The sequence below is a fragment of the Watersipora subatra genome, chromosome 4 (genome assembly GCF_963576615.1).
Source record: "Watersipora subatra chromosome 4, tzWatSuba1.1, whole genome shotgun sequence".
Taxonomy (NCBI): Eukaryota; Metazoa; Bryozoa; class Gymnolaemata; order Cheilostomatida; family Watersiporidae; genus Watersipora; species Watersipora subatra.
This window is the reverse complement of record NC_088711.1, coordinates 61414915-61433794: the sequence shown is the minus strand read 5'-3', so window position 1 is coordinate 61433794 and position 18880 is coordinate 61414915. Positions and strand designations below refer to the sequence as shown.

The following is an 18880-nucleotide window of genomic DNA, read 5'->3' as shown; positions in this document are numbered from 1 at the left end:
CTTAATGCTTGCAGGAATCAGGAAAGTATGACAGGCACATTTTATACTAACAACTATATAATCATAGTAACAACTACTTTATGTTTGGATTTATACCTAAACCAATAATAGATTCGCTTCTCTTTGTCAGTCCTTTGTGCTGATGACTAGGCAGTTTAATTTGCTCGCTGCCGTATACTTTACGGATTAAACCAACCCATTCCTCCTCCCTGATTATTCAACTAGTGTAAACCATTGCTGACCTTTTAGCTGTCACAGTAGTAACACAATATTACTAGTATTGACTGACAGTAGCACACCATGTAGTTGAATTCCTTACCAATCCTGTGTCTATAGAGTTAGGGTGGATGACAAGGCACCCGTAATTGTATTATTGATAACTGATAAGGTTGGTTGCCTTGACAAGTAGTAGGCTATTTTAATTAAACTTTGGGGAAGGCTGGGGGATAATGAAAAACGTTACAGTTATAATGCATTTCCCAGAGCATTAATGTCTAAAGTTTATCGGATAGTCAGTTCTAAAACTTCAGCAAAGCGTTTGTCATTCACCTGCCTTTCTTCAAGCAGCTAAATGATTATGGAGTGCGACAACTGATCTTAGTTAAAGTACAGTCATCTGGTCCATCAACATGTTTATAAAATATGTAGGTTGTACTGCTGTCACGCTTTTTTGAAGGTGTGTAAAGGAGATTTACCACTTATTTCTATTCATAAGAAAATATCAACACAGGAATAGAGTAGTTATGTGCCCCTGCACAAGGGCCTTCTCGCCAATCAAATTCGTCTTGAGTGCAATTAACTAGTTCATCAACATAGAACATGTTTAATAACATGTACTTGGCAGGTGTCCTGCCCGCTGTATGGCTTAGAGGCAAAGAAAGCCTCTACTACTTCATTTCTATTGGTTGGTTGCATCAGGATGTTTGGGCTGATTTAACAAATAAAAAGCCAAGAGTTACACAGGTAGTAGACTTTGAAAGATGATTCTAGAGGTTTTATCGCTTAATGCAATGGAATATTCTTGTCCAAAACAATTGATTAAAAGGGCAAGGCTATAATAATATTGGACTTATTGGTAGATCTCGGACTTTGTTGACATTGGGAGTAGTTTGCTAAAATCAAAATGTGACATTTGTAGAAGCACAGTCTCGGTGACCACGAAGAAAGTAAATATTAGTGTGTAGTGCAGACAATTCCTAATTCTAAAATTCTTGACCAATAAACTTTACATGGAATTACTGCTAACTATTGAGTATTAAAACTCCCTCTCTATCTGGATAGCGATATCCTGATAGTGCGAACCAATATGAATAATTAGTCACGGATTTTCCCATAGGACTACAGAACGTATCTCAGAAGATAAACGAATATTTATTATAGTCATAATTATTTATAGTCTATCGTAAGATGCTTGTGTTTGCAGTGGTCTGTCCCCAGCCGAAGCTGAGAGCCGGTTCATTGAACTGGTCAGGTCCCTCGACTCATATGGTATTGATCAGCAGAGTGTCAAGGTAGGCCTCTCATATGCTTCCCTCAATATCATTTCCTTGTCTGACAGCATTGCATCATCGCAGTTGTCACCTTACTACTTATTTACTATATATGACAGCAATATGACTATATGACGACTATATTACTATACGGCGACTATATAACAACTATATGACAACTATATGACTATATGACAACTATATGACTATATGACAACTATATGACTATATGGCGACTATATGACTATATGACAACTATATGACTATATGACAACTATATGACTCTGTGAACTACCTATACGTCAATTAGATGGTTCTTTGTAACAGTTCTACTCCGTGTAGCCATCTTGCTTCATCTGACCCATCACTAAATAATACTAGTTTGTAAAACTACTCATTAAGATGTCAAGGCCATAGCTAGAGTATAGCCATAACACACTGTATAAAGTTATAAACATACCTCACTGTCTAACGTTTCGTTTATACAATGATAAGAAATAGTTTGCCAAGTAGTCCAGGGGGTACTTGAATGACGAGCTTGCTAAAGTGTTTGAATACTTCCTACTATGTGTTTTATATGCTGGTTATAACCATAATATCTGCATCTTCCCTCAGCACCTTCTTTCAGTGGGTATATTATAAACATAATTCTGATTAGACTATACAAATATGATAAGTAACTGCACATATCCTCTAGTAGCAAACAAGGCAGCTCAGAATGTTGAAAAGTTGTGATTGAAAGTTGTGCACTCCTCATTAACAGTTCAACATGAATTTAAAAGGAAAGTATCAAATGCATTAAAATTTATCCCTACATGTATCAAAGGTTATAGGAATCACATATACAAAAATACATGCAATGATATTTCACTAGCAACAGCATTTTTTGATTTTGCATGATTTAATTGAAATAATGTTATCTCTAGAAGTATGTATACTCTATGAAAAGCAATTTTATGGAACCATAACTGACTTGAAAACGAAGAAAAGCGTGTCAAAATATTGTCTTTGTAATATATCATCACTTAATAGTATTGTATGCAACTACGGTTTCTTATAGGAGAGATAATGGAATGAGGGTTGATTGCGGGTCAACTCAAAAAGAGGAGACGATTCTTCTTTTTATTGTCTACATCTCCAGATGCGCTGGCCTACACATCGTAAAATAAAACTTGCATTATAGCTGTAAACTAGCGGAAGGTTATCAAAACCAGGTGTAATAAATGACAAGAGCAATTCATTATTTCAGTACAGTAAACACCTTTTAATTATTGGTTGTGAAATCACACATAGGGATGTATACATCCTTCTGATGAGTTTGAGGCAGATAAAAAGCATATAATTATGCAAACATATGGTAATCAAGTCAACATAAGCCACTTTGTCTTATTTCCTGTGGGTGGGTCACCATGTCTTATTACCTGTAGGTGGGTCACCTTGTCTTATTACCTGTAGGTGGGTCACCATGGCATATTACCTGTGGGTGGGTCACTATGCCTTATTACCTGTAGGTGGGTCACCATGTCTTATTACCCTTAGGTGGGTCACCTTGTCTTATTACCAGTAGGCGGGTCACCATGTCTTCTTACCTGTAGGTGGGTTACCATGTCTTTTTACTTGTAGGTGGGTCACCTTGTCTTACTACCTGTGGGTGGGTCACCATGCCTTATTACCTGTAGATGGGTCACCATCTCTTATTACCTGTAGGTAGGCACCATGCCTTATTACCTGTAGGTGGGTCACCATGCCTTATTACCTGTAGGTGGGTCACCATGTCTTATTACCTGTAGGTGGGCCACCATGTCTTATTACCTGTAGGTGGGTTACTATGTCTTGTTACCTGTAGATGGGTCACCATGTCTTATTACCTGTAGGTGGGTCACCATGTCTTATTACCTGTAGGTGGGCCACCATGTCTTATTACCTGTAGGTGGGTTACTATGTCTTGTTACCTGTAGATGGGTCACCATGTCTTATTACTAGTAGGTGGGTCACCAAGCCTTATTACCTGTAGGTGGGTCACCATGTCTTATTACCTGTAGATGGGTCACCATGTCTTATTACCAGTAGGTGGGTCACCAAGCCTTATTACCTGTAGGTGGGTCACCATGTCTTATTACCTGTAGGTGGGTCACCATGTCTTATTACCTGTAGATGATCACCATGATGTAGTTTTATCGTTTTGCTATGACAGATTCTCTCCTGGCACTACTGTATCAAATTGTCACCTAGATTATATCTGTTAGCCACAGATGAGCCCTATCTATCCCTTAGATATACTTCATTAACTTAGTTCTTTAGGCTCTTTAGTCGTCCAAATAGAGATGATGTTTCTGCAGGTGCTTTGCTTCCAGTGATCTAATTTCCTGAGAGGCAAATATAGATGTCACTCAACAAACCTGGCTGACAAAACTATTCAGGCAGTATAGTACAGCGATTAGTATGAAAGCTGTGTTCATTGTATATTTACTAACCTAAAAGTTTAGTACAAAGAGTAAGGTTATACATGCATGGAACACAGGCTATAAAGCGATAAAATACAGTCATTAACTGCATAGAATACAGTCATGATTTGATTTACTCAGACAAAATCGCAGCGTGAGTAAAACCTGGTTTTGTTGATCAGGTGTATTGGTATTCGAAATACGCTTACCAATATCCAGCAAAAACCAGGCAAAACTCACGTATCGATGTTTTTCGTTTTGTTAATATTGCTATTACAGCTGGACATGCCTTAAACCATAACTGTCACGTACAATGTTGATCATATTTTCTAGGTAAATCAGCCACGCTGATTCCGATTTTGTACTCAAAATAAAGATTGGTCCACTAACCTTCAAAGTAATTTAGGCTTTTTTAAAGCGTTTCAATATCCGTTTCGAAAACAACACAATCGGCATTACAAGCTCCGCCCATAAATATGTGACGAAACCTAGCTTTTTCAGGAACGGAAGTTAGGAATGTTTAGTCCGATTTAGAATAATAGAGATGGGTGTCTTAAAACGTATTATTATCTAAATCCAGCCTGTAAAATATTCCCAGTCTTTTATGAAAGGTATATAAACTATTTAAAATTGCTCGTAGCTTGTTACATGATGTTTAAATGGGATGGACGCCGAGAAAAATGAGCTCAAAAAGCGCGGTTTTATCACAAGCTAGCGTTGTTATCGCGCTTTTTTAAATATGCAATGCTAAATAGCTTATCTACCTTTCAGAAAAGGCTGATATTATTTTTAAGGCTAAATTTAAATATTAATACATTTTAAAACACCCATCTCTATTATTCTAAATCGGTCTAAACATCCCTACGTAACTGCTGTTCCTAAAAAGCTAGGTCACATCACGTATTTATGGGCGGAGCTTGTTGTGCCGATCGTGTTGTTTTTGAGACCGATATTAAAACGCTGTAAAAAAAGCCTTCATTACTCTGAAAGTTATAGGACTAATCTTTGTTTTGAGTACAAAATTGGAATGAGCTTGTCTGATTCACCTAGTAAATATGATAAAAGTTGTACGTGACAGTTATCGTTTAAGATCATTAGTCGCACATCTTGCAAATGACTTCACATAATATAATGCAATATACAGTCTCTCAGATGTGCTTGACTACAGGATTAACAGAATTAGCACGGCTCACAGCATAGTGAAAGGTGTGGACGGTCTCATTGACAATCGTGACTAGGTGCTTTCTTTATTTGACACCCAATGCGGTTTAATTGTTTGCAATCCTCAGGCTTGCACTCATAAATTCATTGTGTACAGCTGTGCTATCACGTTTCCATTCAGTGACAGTATATCAACAATGCAACGAGGTCCATTCTATGTTATTTGTTGCAGTAGCATATCTAACAATCATTGTTGTAATGGTTGAAGTGTCCAGGACTACTTGTAGAGCTTATCTAGTTAAACCGATATTAGTAGGTCCCGTGTGATGCAATTTCATGTCTTGTGTTAGTAAAAGTAAAATGGCACTAGCGAGTTGTAGCACTTTATTGTGGACCGAGAGTTCGTTAAAAGGTGAAAAAACACTTATTTAAATACAATTGAGGTGAGTTGCTGGCGAGGTAATAACTTATATCAATCAATAACCAAACCATCCAGTCATTGATGTACCTCATCATGCTTGCTCCAGCAAATAAATACATGAAAATTTCTTTAGCTCGTTACTTTCTGCCAACTTTCAAGAAAAAGAGCTCAATGAGTCCAATACCATAATAATGAGCGATTACATTATCAAGTAGTAAAATATTACTAATTACTAAATATAAAAAATTATATTTATTTTTGTGAACTTTTATCAATTTCTTAGCATTTTTATGAAATAAGGCATAGTAGTTTAGCGGAGGTATCTCTGTAGTCAGACATGGTTAGATTGTACAAAACTGGTCACTCTTTCACCATTTCAATAAACCTTTTGATAAAACTTATTTTTTAGTCGCGGTGCAGTCTACAAGGTTTTTTATAGATTGACCAATCAGCGAGCTAGACACTTGTCGAGTTTCACTCAATGTTCATTTCACGCAAGTAGAGAAAGTTGGGGTGAGCGAGACTCGCTCACACTTGCCTGGATGTTGGGACCATTGAAAGCACACTAAAATGTCTTTATAACATAAGAGGTTGTCAATGTACTGAGTAATAGTACTGGTGCAGACTGCTGTGATGGTCCATCAATCAACACGGTTCTTCAAACACAAGCTTATTACCAATGCAGAGTCCAATTAGAGAACCGCAGATTCTCTAATTGGACTCTAAGTTAGAGAGTTCAGTCAGGAGCTGTAGTGTCAATCTCCTATTGCTGCTACAACTTCTCTACTAAGGCTGTCCTGTCCACTCTGCATTATCTACCCACTCAGTAGCTCTGTCCGCTCTGTATCTCCCAGCTACTCACCATCTGTCATGCACATCGGGCGAAAGCCAATTAGTTTAAACCTACATAGTGTCTGCCTACCTTTAATGTTTGGCGTATTTTCATTATTCCCATTACCGTACCTGTGTAATTCTACAGATTTGCTAGTAATCAAGTTATGGATCATTAAGTTCATCGCTCTAGATCACACAAGTGCTAGTCATATATCAGATTTCCTGCAACCTGCTATGCTCTACAGGGCATATCACAAACATGGTAAATATTGTATAACCAACCGTAAATACTCTAAAACATTTGCCAGACTACCAGTAATACATGTTTTAGTTTCTTGTGGTATAAATAAAATACCATTATGTTAGAACATGTTTGTACACAGACTCACTGTACAGGCACACACTAGTCACTCAAAGTATGCTAACTGCATCATCTTCAACAGTAGGTAACTTTCTTTGTAGCATCATCAGTTGGCATTCATCCACTTTCGTGACATGAAGCACTTGTCTCAGCATGACATAAGTGTGATGCATTGTCATATACTCCATCACCTATGATGCCAGAGTAGAACAACTCTTAAAATAAAAAACAGTATTATTTTGTGTTACTGATGTTCCAACGAGTATTTTGTAGACATTTTCACAATCAGTATAATTTTCAAGCTTTTGTAACTCCTTCTGTGTCACTAATAAGTTTATACAGTTCTAATGGTCACCAACAAAGTTTGCGTGTGATTCAGTTTGTCCAGCTATAGAGCTATTAAACTTTTGGAATGAAGATTCCGTATCGCAGAAGATTTGATCTCGAAACCTCTCATTCCCCATTTGTAAGTTACTCAAATTACTAGCTTACTCAAATTAGCCATTGGTTATTTGGGCAGGCTAATGGCAAGTGGCAGCAACTACATTACCTGTCACTGTTTGTAAGCTGATTTTTAATACCCGTGCAACGCCGGGAATTCCGCTAGTGTACCTATAAACTAGACTTGCCATACACTTAAACAAAAATCACCTGCGCAGACTCTCACACATTTCCTGGCGTAAAATTTCATCTTTACGCTGATAAAGTACATTCACCAAAATAGATTTAAGCATGAGTGCTGCCTTTTGAACTTCCGCTGTCGTACAAGATTATCATCGATGTGCAACTTGATATTACTGTATGTAGGCTTGAATAGATTATTACAGGGTATTTTCTATTTCCTTTATAAAAAATTATTGAGTTATAGTCTGTGTAAAAACAATATTCTTTCGTACCCTGGCCATTTAGTGCGCCGAAAATTATTTCAACACTAGAAAGATCATCAGGTATAATAACTATGCATACAATTATTCTGGAATACCGTGAGGCAGTCGATTAGTCCAGTTGTTAGTGTTGCTATGCCATGATGAAAGTTGGAAGTTTGAATCCGGTCTAATGCAATCTTTTTCCCAACCTCCAATTACGGTGACACGTGGATCTCATTATAGTAAAGATGTATATATATATATTGACATATAGAGCTTGTATCTCTGTGCTCTGGTTCAGAAAGACTATTAAACTCGATAAGCTCACAAAGTATAAATTTTGAAAGAACCATCAGAAAGGTGCTACTGATAAAAGTGTTGTTGGATATGAATGCATCTAGTCAACATTTATGTAGAGCAAGTGTCTTCAACTATCGATCGTGTACAGTATTATAAGAGGGCATTGTGTTAGCTTTGAGTAGGCTTCATACCTAGCTAGTCATTTCCAAGCTTGTCATTTCCTGTTAATCAAGTCATCACAAAGTCGCAAAGTCTGATGGTACTATTAGATTTACTGAACGATTGAAAAATAATCAGGCAAAATACTCCCTCTTTTAACTTTAGTCTAATCTCTGACTATATTTCAGTATCATTCTACATGTAAAGCATGAAGTTATGTATTTTTCGAAAAGGTTGCCATGAAAGCCTCTCTGACAAAATACCAATTATCAGTGAGACCACATCTTGTTTAAAAACTGCTCTTGGTATACTTAAGTATTTAGGTATAAGGTAACATCATACATGTAGTTTAGATGGAGAATAGCTAAATTTGTAGTTACATGAATTTTTCATGGAGCGCACTTTAACACTAGTCATTGGGCCTGGTAGAAGCCTACTGTGAATAATAGAAGCCAATCAGATATAGATTCTGTTTTGTAAACTTTTTGGCTCCCTTTTTAGAACAAATTTAAAATATGACGCTAAAATAATCACTAAAATGAAGTATAATAGTTTGGCTTTATGTAAGTGTACAACTCTCTGTAGCTGTACGAGTACATGTAACTAAGTCTATATGACTCAGGGTAGTCACATGACTCTGTATGTGACTATATGACTCTGTATGGGACTATATGACTCTGTATAGGACTCTGTATGTGACTATATGACTCTGTATAGGACTCTGTATGTGACTATATGACTCTGTATGGGACTATATGACTCTATAGGACTCTGTATGTGACTATATGACTCTGTATAGGACTATATAACTCTGTATAGGACTCTATATGTGACCATATGACTCTGTATAGGACTCTGTATGTGACTATATGACTCTGTATGGGACTATATGACTCTATAGGACTCTGTATGTGACTATATGACTCTGTATAGTACTCTGTATGTGACTATATGACTCTGTATGTGACTATATGACTCTGTATAGGACTCTTTATGTGACTATATGACTCTGTATGGGACTATATGACTCTGTATGGGACTATATGACACTGTATAACCATTTTATGTAACTGCATTATTTCATATATATATATATATATATATATATATATATTTATATATAGCGAGAAAGAGAAATATTTTGAATAATTAAATGTCATCATGCAATTCTGAAGCCTAATTGCTTTTTATAGCTGTAATGGTTTTTCAAATACAATTTTGATAGATGATAGTTTCATTGGGTAGTACTAGACATCAAAACAGCTACAAATATTGTCAAAATGAGTTTGAAGATCTTTTGATAACAAGTCTTTATGCTTGCGCAAGAAAATGGCCATAAATTGTTAAATTGTGCGTTTCTTGCCATTTATATTCACAGATCTTCAAATTCTGTTTTGTGCCTTTCACGGAAGTAATATTATTAACTGTGGTTAGCTATGCTTGGGTAGCTTTTGGTCTGTCCAAGGATTGATAGTTTTAGTTTTTCATTTGAACGTGTCACTCTTAATCCTATACAGTGATAACACGTTGCATGCGTACAAGATAATCAGAATTGTTTGACTGTTTCTGACAGGATAGACAAGGTCAACAACTGCATATTGGCGCCAATCACAAAGGTGTGGCTCTGTTCCAATCATTTAAAAGGGTGCAATTGATTGAATGGTAAGTGTTGTTAACCTACTAACACCTATACTTTGTTTGGCTTTGATGTACTACAGAATGACGTTCTATATTATTTTACATCTTGAAAGCTTTTTTACGATATTGCATTATAAACAGGAGTTGTCTTCCGTTGATACAAGGAGGCGTAACTCCTAATCAATAATTCTCATGGTTGCGCCCCAGTAGTAATACAAGTACATATACCCTAACCTATTTTTCAATATTAGTTAGAAGGCTAAAAAAATTAGACCTGATATGAACTATCAATTTTCGTGCTAAGAAATCCATTTTTCACAGAATGTGTACTTGTCTTAATATAGCTTTGTTTTCTGGTCACTCAATTATGACAAGGATCGCAGCTGAATAATAGCGTCATGGTACCAAATAGTAACTTACTTACAGCAATATTGTAGTTGAGAGGCACTTTGCACTCAGTCTTTCTTTTTTTAATCCATTTCATGTATCTACTCAGGGCTGTTCACTTCGGTAGATTGAAGGTCATATTAAAGCATTTTTGTTACTGCATAAACATCTGGCCTCTGAGTATTTTGAGTTAATTCAACCTAATAAATGCTTTTTGTCTTCTCAACACAAACCCTAAGTTTAGTCTAGCTTTCTTATTATTCTTATTCTTAGGTTTATAAACGAGCCTCAGATTCATAAATAACATTCATCAGTCACAAGTTCCCGTCTGTCTGCTATGCAGAGAGAGTATGCTAAAGGACTTATAACATTTGTTTGCAGGGAAAACATTACCAAGTGCAACATAGATGGCAAGTCAGTGAGCATATCATCAGTAGAGTCTGACGGGGATGAGGTTGGTGTTTCATGCCGTCATCAGGCATATCGGATAAAGTACCAATTATCTGTTTTGTTCCTGACTCCATATCGATTAATATGATATGAGTGGCCTTACAATTTTGCTTTCTACATAGTTTTTAGTTTTAGTATTTCCTTGTTCGTTATTTCCATGTATAATAACAGCATTAGCTCTTAAATTGCTTTTTTGTTCATATTGAATACTAATGAGGTTAGATTTAGTAATATATTTTGTTTATAACAAAATCTAATTGTGTAATGGTTATTACATGTACATCCAAACATTCTGCATAGCAACTGCCATTACATGGCCAATCATTGTGGTACTTGAAGGACAACCATCGGTCGATACTCAGTGGTGATCTTTACTAGAAATCACGCAGTGTCACTTTAAAGGCTGGTTCACACTATATATCGCCGGATCTCGGCGTTGATGCCGCAATACTTCGTTGATCGTCGATGATAACGGTGTTCACACTATCGCAAACCCATCCGCGTTTGTATCAGCAAATACTCCGTGATGTAGTGTTCTCATTTTTTGCGAAAAAACGTTTTGGCTTCACACGCTTGAATCAAATACTAGTCCCGCAGCGACTAATAAACGGAAATAAATAAATCACGATATCAGCGACCACAAATTACTATCACCGAAATGATTCTTATTGTACAGGCGGTCGTCGACGCTCAGCGAAATATCGGGAAAGTTTGACAGCTATAAACTTTCCCGACGTGTCCGCATTGCATAACCATCGGTTTATGGTTCATATAATCGACATTGGCTGCTGAAAGGAAAATGCCGTCATATGTCGATATAGTGTGAACCAGCCTTTTAACGTGTAGATAATCGACGATTAACACTTCAGTTATAAGTTCAACAGCCTACATGCACGTTTAGTAGCAGCGTGATGCTGGTGCTCTTACATGTACATATTCAGATTCCTACCTTGTTAAATGGCTCAGTATTTGCCATGAGCAGGTTAGACGGTCTCCATGGCTGGTTCGTAGCGTTTCAATTGAGAAGTACTACTTTCTGTTCACTTTGTCTCTAGAAGTCTCGGAAGCAGGTGAACAAGTTTAAATGCAGTGATGAACAAGCAGCTCTCTCCCTCTGGATGTGTATTTTGGACCAGCAAGCTTTCTTTACACTCCACTCTCATGAACAGGCAAAGTCTGTGCGTTCGGGGGGCCTTTTCAGGAGATCCAACAAGTTTAAGTTCAGGTGAGAGTCGCTATGAGTTTCTGACAGCGCTACTGATGTTTTCAAGTGTCTCCCTACAGGTTGTACGAACATCTTCTGTGAACCTCAGGTTACATTTCCTTCGTGGGCTAGTGTCTGGCTACACACCAACAAATTACTTCATTTGCGTTTACATTTCGAAATGACGATGTTTGCTTATGTTGATAGAGATGTACCCAAATTATATCTGTTAGCCCCAGATGAGCTCCTCTAGCCCTTACACATGCTTCATGAACTCAGTTCCTTAGGTTCTTTAGTTTTCCGACTAGAGATAATGTTTCTGCAGATGTTTTGCCTCCGGTGATAAACATTATTTATTTTGTAGTCTAATTTTTTGAGAATAAAATATAAATGTCACTCAACGAACCTGCCTGATTAAACTAATCATAGTTTTTTAGTATGAAAGCTCTGTTCTTTGTATATTTAGTAACCTGAAAAGTCTAGTACAAGGAGTAAGGTTATACATTCATGGCGCACAGGCTATCAATGCATAGAATACAGTTATTTTTTGATTTGCTGACGAACCTAATCGCAGTGTGAGACTTGGATGTGCTTCAATACATGTCTTCCACACCTTCCAGCACTAGAAACACCTGGACTAACCAACCAATCACTAACGCATCTGTGATTGGTTGAAATAGTTGATTATAATTAGTAGATTCAATATTTTGTCTCCACAGCATACTAGTTGTGTCCTAAATTGGCTTTCGAATGATGGTGACAAAAGGAATCCATACAAGCAACTATTTACATGTGGACAACAATATTCTCATTTATAACATATACAGTATGTATGAAATCCACTAACATAAATGGACTTTTTTAAACACTTGGGATAATTGTTTTTTAATTAGATGTGTTAAACCTTTTGTACATAGTTTACTATAAATCATCAAATATAAGCCACATTTGTGAAGCTAAAATTTTGTTTAAAATTTTGGATACCGCTTAAACACGCAGACTAGAAATTATATTCATAAAATCTCACTACGCTTTGGTTGAGGCACCTTTTAGAATGTGCAAATGCTAACAATAATTTATTGAATAATCAGATGATAGAAAATACCCAGTGCTTATACTCATGTAATGAGGTTATTAGTTGTAGCCACTGTCGTGTAACATCTCCAGCACTTGATACCATCGTTGTGTTGCTTTTTATTAATGCCAAAAACTGCACCAGCATTTCCGTCTGTAGTTTTTAAAGCTACATTTGCAACTTTTATTTTAATTGCTGTGTCATATTTTATCTTTTCGACGACACGGGTTATAAAATGCGCTTGTTGATTTAGTATTTGTTTACTCTGGCTTGCTGAAAGCATAAAACTTTCTCCGCGAGTGTGAGAGCACTCATTGGTGATTGCAACCTCGTCAGCGAATGCCTGCATGTGACAGCATACAGAGACAGACTTGGAGAATGACTCATATGGTTATGTTAAATTATGTGTGTTAAATGAATGGAAAATGGCGGGTGCTGCTTATACACGCTGTATACCTGTAACTAAAAACAACCTTTTAAGTTTAGGATGTTAAAGTTTAGGGCCTCTACATGGTGCCAGCTTATACACGAGGATTTGCGGTAATTTAATTAATTCAAAGTATTTTTATACCTTGTTGTTTTCATTGTTAGTGTGTACCGCTTTTCTTTGAGAAAAATGAAGCAATACAAATAGCTGCATAAACATATTGCTATCATAAATCACGAGTTGTACGAATCTATATATACATGTTACAATACAAATTTCCTGACAATGCTTCAGTATCGCTACCAAATATCTAGCAAGGAGGTCATAATCGTCACACGACTGAACTCACTTCTCAATGGTCAATCTATTTGTAAATTTTGACTCATCCTTTAGTAGCGTTGGTGGGTCTAGCTATAGCAAATAGCTACACTACGTGTTGTCGATACATCTCGTCAATGTGTGTAGCCAGGCCTTCTCATTAGGGAAGCCAGTCTTCATTTTTAAAAGATCAGAATATTGAAAACAACATTAATTTTTAAGCATAGAAATTTATAAGGATCATCAATACGAACCGAAGATCAGCTTTGAACCTGAATGCACTCGACTGACCCTTTTATGGCCCTGACTAGCATATATGTGGTTTAAATGGCCGTAACTATCTGTAATGGCTGTACGAATTAGGAACATGTATATCATGTATGCGTGGTATGCATATTTGAGAGATGGTGGAGATCACTGCAGATTATGCATGATTTCCACCGCGATGTACTCAGCTCTCAAACATTGTAAAGTTAGCAAATATCAAATACACACTCGCTTTAGTAAGCTATGTTTTTGTCAGAAGAGTCCTTATTGATATGTTCCTTTTGCAACAAAAGTCATTTAAAATTCAAAAATTTCAAAACTTTATTGTTTCTCTCTACTCATGATGAAAGTTGATCGTAGAAAATGTTCAATGGACTGTGGTCGAACATTATTGACCAATCTATTTGCAGAAGGTGATAATTTGAATAACTCTATTTGTGAACATTCTGATACAATTTACGAAGAGATAAAAAAATTTGTCCGCTGGTACACTCGGTAGACTGCGAATTTTACACACAAGTGAATAATCGCCAACGGCTAGGTGTTATACTTGGCGGTCTCGTGCCTCTGCAAGGAGGGCAGGAGCTGTTAAGAGATGAGAAATGCCTTGGAGAGGAACTATTTTATTACTACCTAGTGCAATGTGGTGGCAGCAGATTCAATCTTATAGTCTGTACATTTCAGCGGCCATTGCTATGACGAGGTAGTCGATGACAGCAGCCAGATACGCCGACTGGCTCCAGATTTTGTACGAGCATCGTCTCTTTCCCTGAACCGTAGTCAAAGCATCCGGTCCTCTAAACGGACCCTATTGAAGCGTGGCTCTCTTGGATCCGTGCCTCACAGTAAATGTATGATGAGTAATATTCAATAGTTCTGATAATTCTACCTTGGTATCAGTTTTATGATCATCTTTAACATGTTTAATTAAGTTACACACTTCTGGCAGTCTTTTTGATAGATCTCAACCAGCGTAATTGTGAAACATCAAAATGAAAAGTATATATTTTAGCTTATTTTGTTAGCAAAGATGACGCCTTCGTTTCCTGGGTGATGATCACGCACACTATTCTTGTCTCTTCCAGCTGGTGTGTAATATAATTGTAGTGCAAAGCATATAAATGCGCTTTCTCGATAAGCTCATGTACCCTCTAAGTGATCACATTGTTTTTGTACATAAATTGTTTGTCAACTGTTAAACACTATAAATTACATTTATTTTAATCTTTACTTGATGGTGGTATAGTTGGTATATTTTAGCTCAAAGTCCTCATCACAGCGCATTTATCACTTGGTATTGATTGATGGGCGTGTCTCACTTGGTGCTTGATTGCTGTGCTCGATTTACCGTGGCATGTAGCGAGTTTTCTTGCACAAAGTAGTATGTCATAGACATTGAAAAACATTTCAATTATTTTCCTATTACACAGTTTCTGGTGATTTTCAATGTTTTAGCTCTTCCTATCAGCTTCAGTGAGGACAGCCTCAACGGCATAGACGAAGACAACGCAGCGCTTGCATCGCAGCAAGAAAATGCTGTTTCTGAGGATGAAATAAAATCAGAGCCAAATGGAGAAGTATTGGGTGAATCGGTAGAATCTGCAGGTCTGTTCTAGTTGTTGACCTTATTGCAGTTTTCTGCACTTACTTCTGTGTGTACATAAGTTTGAGAGCAAGTCTACATCATATGCCATGAATAACTGTTATTGTTTTCTATTCTGGCTGTAGATTACATTTAAATTTTAAGTCATGTATGCAACAGATCTAGCATACATGTATGGCTCATGTTGTGTCCTCTATCATTGCCAGTACGCATGCGTGTGCCTAGCTTGTTTACAGTTTGCATGTATATCCTTAATTGTATAAACATATATCCATGCTTATATACATGTATCCTAGGGTGTCTACGCGTATATCTTAGATTGTATACATTTAAACCCTAGACCGTGTAAACATATATTTTGGCTTGTATGCATGTATATTTAACTCTGTATACATACATATACATCTTAGCTTGTTTTTATTTATATCCTAGTTAGTATTCATGTGCATTCGTCCTTGTGTACACTTATATCCCAGATTGTATACTTGTGTATCCTGACTTGTATATGGGTTTTTCCATAGAGCTCACCCACAAAGTGTGACATAGAGGTCAAAATCTCAAATCACCCCTACACTAGATTCAGCATTACTTTTACGAAGCCTAACTATTCAAATTTTGTAAACAAAGCAGTTATTTGCTGTTTTGTTTTTTAACTTTCACAGTATACTGGTGTTTCTACAACAGGTCAGAGACAGGTGACCGATGTAACAGGGGACAGCATATCATACCTTTTTATCAAACAAAAAGACACAAGCTTAGTGATCTTTCACCTGCTTTAATACTTGAGTAATAAGGTTACAATGCCATAAGAACAGTTAACTATTGAGTACAAACAATATACTTTACAAAAAACAATTGCCTGTCTTACCATACATACAAGTTGCCGATGTAACAGAGACACAAGGGGACACCATTTCCCGGTTGTACTGGTAATGTTGCCAAATGATAGCACTATGTCATTAATTTGAAGTAATGTTACTTCCAACATAAAATAACAGTTATCATACATGTTTATATCTTTTGATTCCAATTATTTAGGTTAGTTATCCTTAATACAGGTTGCCGATGTAATAGGGACACCAGGTGATACGGTGTTGCTGTTACATTGGTACCATCGGCAGAGTGAATTCAACTTCGCAGATGACAAGAAAATGAATTTGCAAAATAAAATAATGCTTCTTCTGAGTACATTATCTTACATTTCATACCTCAATGCTTTCATGTCACACATTTTGCAACGAAAACTGTCGGAAAAACCACTTAATAATGCTTTTTATATCAATAAGCGTTGGTCGCTGGAGGTCGTACTTTGTGCCAATAGATGTTTGGATCGGTGCTATCAAAGCCAACACTTATCCACTATGATACTGTTTTACTTTGTGATAATTTAAACGTGAAACATTTGATTTGTTTAATCACACTTTGTGGGTGAGTTCTATGGAAAGACCCATATGTATATCTTAGCTAGTACGCATATATATTTTTGTTTGCATATGTTTTTTACTACTTGCATACATGTACATCTTAGCTTGGATACATATGCATCCTAGTTTGTATACATGTACATCTTAGCTTGTATACATGTACATCCTAGTTTGTATACAAGTATATTCTGGCATGTACACATGCATACCAGTGGTAATACTTCATTTTATCACCAAGTCATGAACTCCTTTACATTATTTTGTAACTACTGATTGTTATTGTTATTAATTATTATTGTTATTTATTGTTATATGTTGGTAGAAGAGGAAGAGCCTGCGTCTGCAGTTTTGGAAACTGCCGCTAGTTCCAACACAGAGCTAGTAAACACGCACGCCGAAAAGGCACGTCTACCAGTCGCAGTTGAGATGGAAATCACACCACTCTATCAGACAAGAACCGCTCCCCAAACACCTGAGATTCTGGAGATGGAAACGACACCCGACCATCAGATAGAATGTTCGTTGCACACGCCTGAGATGTTAGAGCACGAGGCTAGTTCTATGACAGCAGGCTCTGTTACTTCTGGACCTACACGAACCTTACCAGCTATTACAGTCACAGAAAATACAGGCAAGGAATCGTCTACCCTTAGCCATTTTGAGGCTGCTCAAGAATATGCATCAACCTCAACTTCCGGGAAAAGTGATGATGATGATGATGATGATGATGATGATGATGATGATGATGACAATGATCCGGAACATTTTGAAATAGTTAACTGTGTTGAGATTCCATCAGAAAATACCGCTAATGGAAGCATCCGAACCGAGCAGCTTGAAAAAGAAGCTGCATCTGCGAATAATAGTCTCGTGTCAAATTCCCATACTAGCGTGGATAGGCCAGTGGGTGGTAGAGGTGCCCTTGCCACTGAATTTATAACGAACTCATCAACTGAGGTTAAATCACTTCCATGGTTACGAATTTTTATTGCTTTTTTCACTCCACTCCTATTGGCTATTGCTATGTTTGCTGTCCTTCAATCGGACAAAAATTACATAGAGATCATAAACCAGTCAAAAACGTTTCAATATATTCGTGACAATTATTTGATTCCATTCAGCGCTTTCATCCGTCGTTACTTATGAGTGAGGTCACGTCTCATTTCTCTGTTTGGAAATTCCAGGGTGGGCTTATTTTCCTCTACACAGCCGTTGTTATTAGCTATGGGGTGACAACTGCAAATACTTATTTTGTAGTATGCCTCATTTGTAGTAAGTTGTGTCGTACAACTTACCACACTTCTTAATGTTCTATTAGATCATCTTGGAGTGTTGGTTGTCCTGGGTAGTGCCAATTACTAGCGCTTTACTCTCCTTAACCTTAGTTATTCATCTCTAGCACTACTGCACAAATTCTCTACTCGATGGCACATGTTACGCATTTCAGTCGCATTCGTAGATAACATTTTCACTATCATGTATTCTTCTTCGGCATGCAGAGCAATTTATGTAATTATGTACATAACACTGGTAATTTTGGTTGTCCCCACAGTCAATTTTATTAGTCAAACTATTCAAGAGCTTTGGCAAAATGCCACGTCAAAGAAAACAGTATCTATTTAGCAAAGTATGATTCCATGTGATATATTCAATGCTTATTCCTCAACTGTTATCAAAGATATTCAGCGAGTTCATCCTAATTTTTTTCATGCAATATTGTGTTATATTACAAATGCTCATTTTATTTTTTCAATAATTTGAAATGTTTTCTGTTTACATGCAGCCCACTATGTTCAGCATTCCACGAGTTGTAATGTTGTATTTTTGTTATTTTATTTTGTTCTAGTCTGATTGCACTCAAGTATAAAATACATTTTAGCCAAATTCACACGCGTGTCTCGCTTATTATCAAATCTAACAATCAGATTGATAAACTAAGTATGCCCATCTCATGCAGTCTATTAGCAATGCATTTTCATGCTGACTTGTGGCGTAGTTAGACTGCACAACTGATAGGAAGTGTGCAGAAAATTTCAATAAATGGAACAACT

At 36.8% G+C, this 18880-nt stretch overlaps 1 protein-coding gene across 2 annotated transcripts in view; it reads left to right on the top strand.

Moving 5' to 3' along the window:
- Positions 1 to 18717, top strand: part of LOC137393483 (FERM domain-containing protein 5-like) — a 46437-nt gene extending 27720 nt beyond the window's left edge. For both annotated transcript variants that reach the window (XM_068080057.1, XM_068080058.1), the window contains 7 exons: positions 1424 to 1511; positions 9610 to 9698; positions 10443 to 10515; positions 11567 to 11736; positions 14487 to 14653; positions 15258 to 15407; positions 17152 to 18717. In XM_068080057.1, coding sequence (XP_067936158.1) covers positions 1424 to 1511; positions 9610 to 9698; positions 10443 to 10515; positions 11567 to 11736; positions 14487 to 14653; positions 15258 to 15407; positions 17152 to 17975 — 1561 coding nt within the window. In that variant the 3' untranslated portion in view covers positions 17976 to 18717. The remainder of the gene's footprint in view (positions 1 to 1423; positions 1512 to 9609; positions 9699 to 10442; positions 10516 to 11566; positions 11737 to 14486; positions 14654 to 15257; positions 15408 to 17151) is intronic.
- Positions 18718 to 18880: the final 163 nt, after the last annotated feature.